The following is a 918-nucleotide window of genomic DNA, read 5'->3' as shown; positions in this document are numbered from 1 at the left end:
GAGTCGTTCGGAGATGGCGCTCCCCGTCGGACGCCGCGCGGAGAGAATCAACGGGGTCTGGGAGAGGAACGTGTAGCGGAGGGATGGAAAAACTGAGCAGAAGAAAGCCGGCTGGGAGACCTGCAGACGTCTCGGGAACATGAGGTGATGAGAGAGAAGACCAAAGGGTGAAAAAGGAGGATTCCAAATAGTCTCCGGCCTCCGTTTGCTTTTTTTTTTGGGAGGACGGAGACGCGGAGACGCGGCTCAGGTCGGCGGGGCGTCCTCATTGCCGGACCTCCACGTAGTTGGCGGGGAACAGGCCGTAGGCGCCTCTGCACACGCCCCGCCACCAGCCCTCGTCGATCATCTCGATGTTGGTGATGATGTCGTCGGGGTCGAAGGATATCTCGTCGTCGCCGGCTGGGAAACAGGAAGAGACGGACGGGTGACAACGGACTCGGAGACATCACAGTCAGCTGACCCTTTCACCCAAAACCACTAACAATTACACGGCTTTAGCCCTCGAAGGTACAAACTCCAACTACAAGAAGTGCGAGCACACAGCTTCAAATGAACCGGACTACAGGTAGCCACATGACTCGGTTTCTAGCGTTAAATAACCACGCCCCCGCTCTACAGGAGATATCTGCTCTGTGTGGATCCTGAGACGTTTAAGGACCCCACGAAAACGAGATGCTACATCTCAAGCGGTTTGGTCATATTAAAGAATTTCTATATTGAAGATTACATTAAACGCAGTAATTAAACCTTTGAGCACATTCTGAGATAGGAGAAAAACGTGTTCTGGTTTGTTGGCATTTCATTAGACCAATCGCGATCGTCTTTGGTGCCGGACAGAGCAACGGTGCCGCTGCGAAATAGCCTCGGGAAGGGAGATGTGAACGAGGGAGGGAAGGAGGGAGGGAGTGAAGAAGG

General features: G+C 53.7%; 1 protein-coding gene across 5 annotated transcripts in view; it reads right to left on the bottom strand.

The window, feature by feature from the left end:
• Window positions 1–918, bottom strand: part of LOC117938111 (src substrate protein p85-like) — a 21,665-nt gene continuing 20,747 nt past the window's right edge. For 4 of the 5 annotated variants that reach the window (XM_034862788.1, XM_034862551.1, XM_034862719.1 and 1 more), the window contains 2 exons: window positions 244–402; window positions 1–202 (listed from right to left, as the gene is read on the bottom strand). In XM_034862788.1, the coding sequence (XP_034718679.1) occupies window positions 266–402 (137 nt within the window). In that variant the 3' untranslated portion in view covers window positions 1–202; window positions 244–265. Of the gene's footprint in view, window positions 211–243; window positions 403–918 lie in introns of all 5 variants that reach the window. The other variant, XM_034862638.1, reaches the window with a different exon arrangement.

This window comes from Etheostoma cragini, chromosome 1 (genome assembly GCF_013103735.1).
Source record: "Etheostoma cragini isolate CJK2018 chromosome 1, CSU_Ecrag_1.0, whole genome shotgun sequence".
In the NCBI taxonomy this organism is placed as follows: domain Eukaryota; kingdom Metazoa; phylum Chordata; class Actinopteri; order Perciformes; family Percidae; genus Etheostoma; species Etheostoma cragini.
This window is presented reverse-complemented; position numbering and strand designations above follow the sequence as displayed.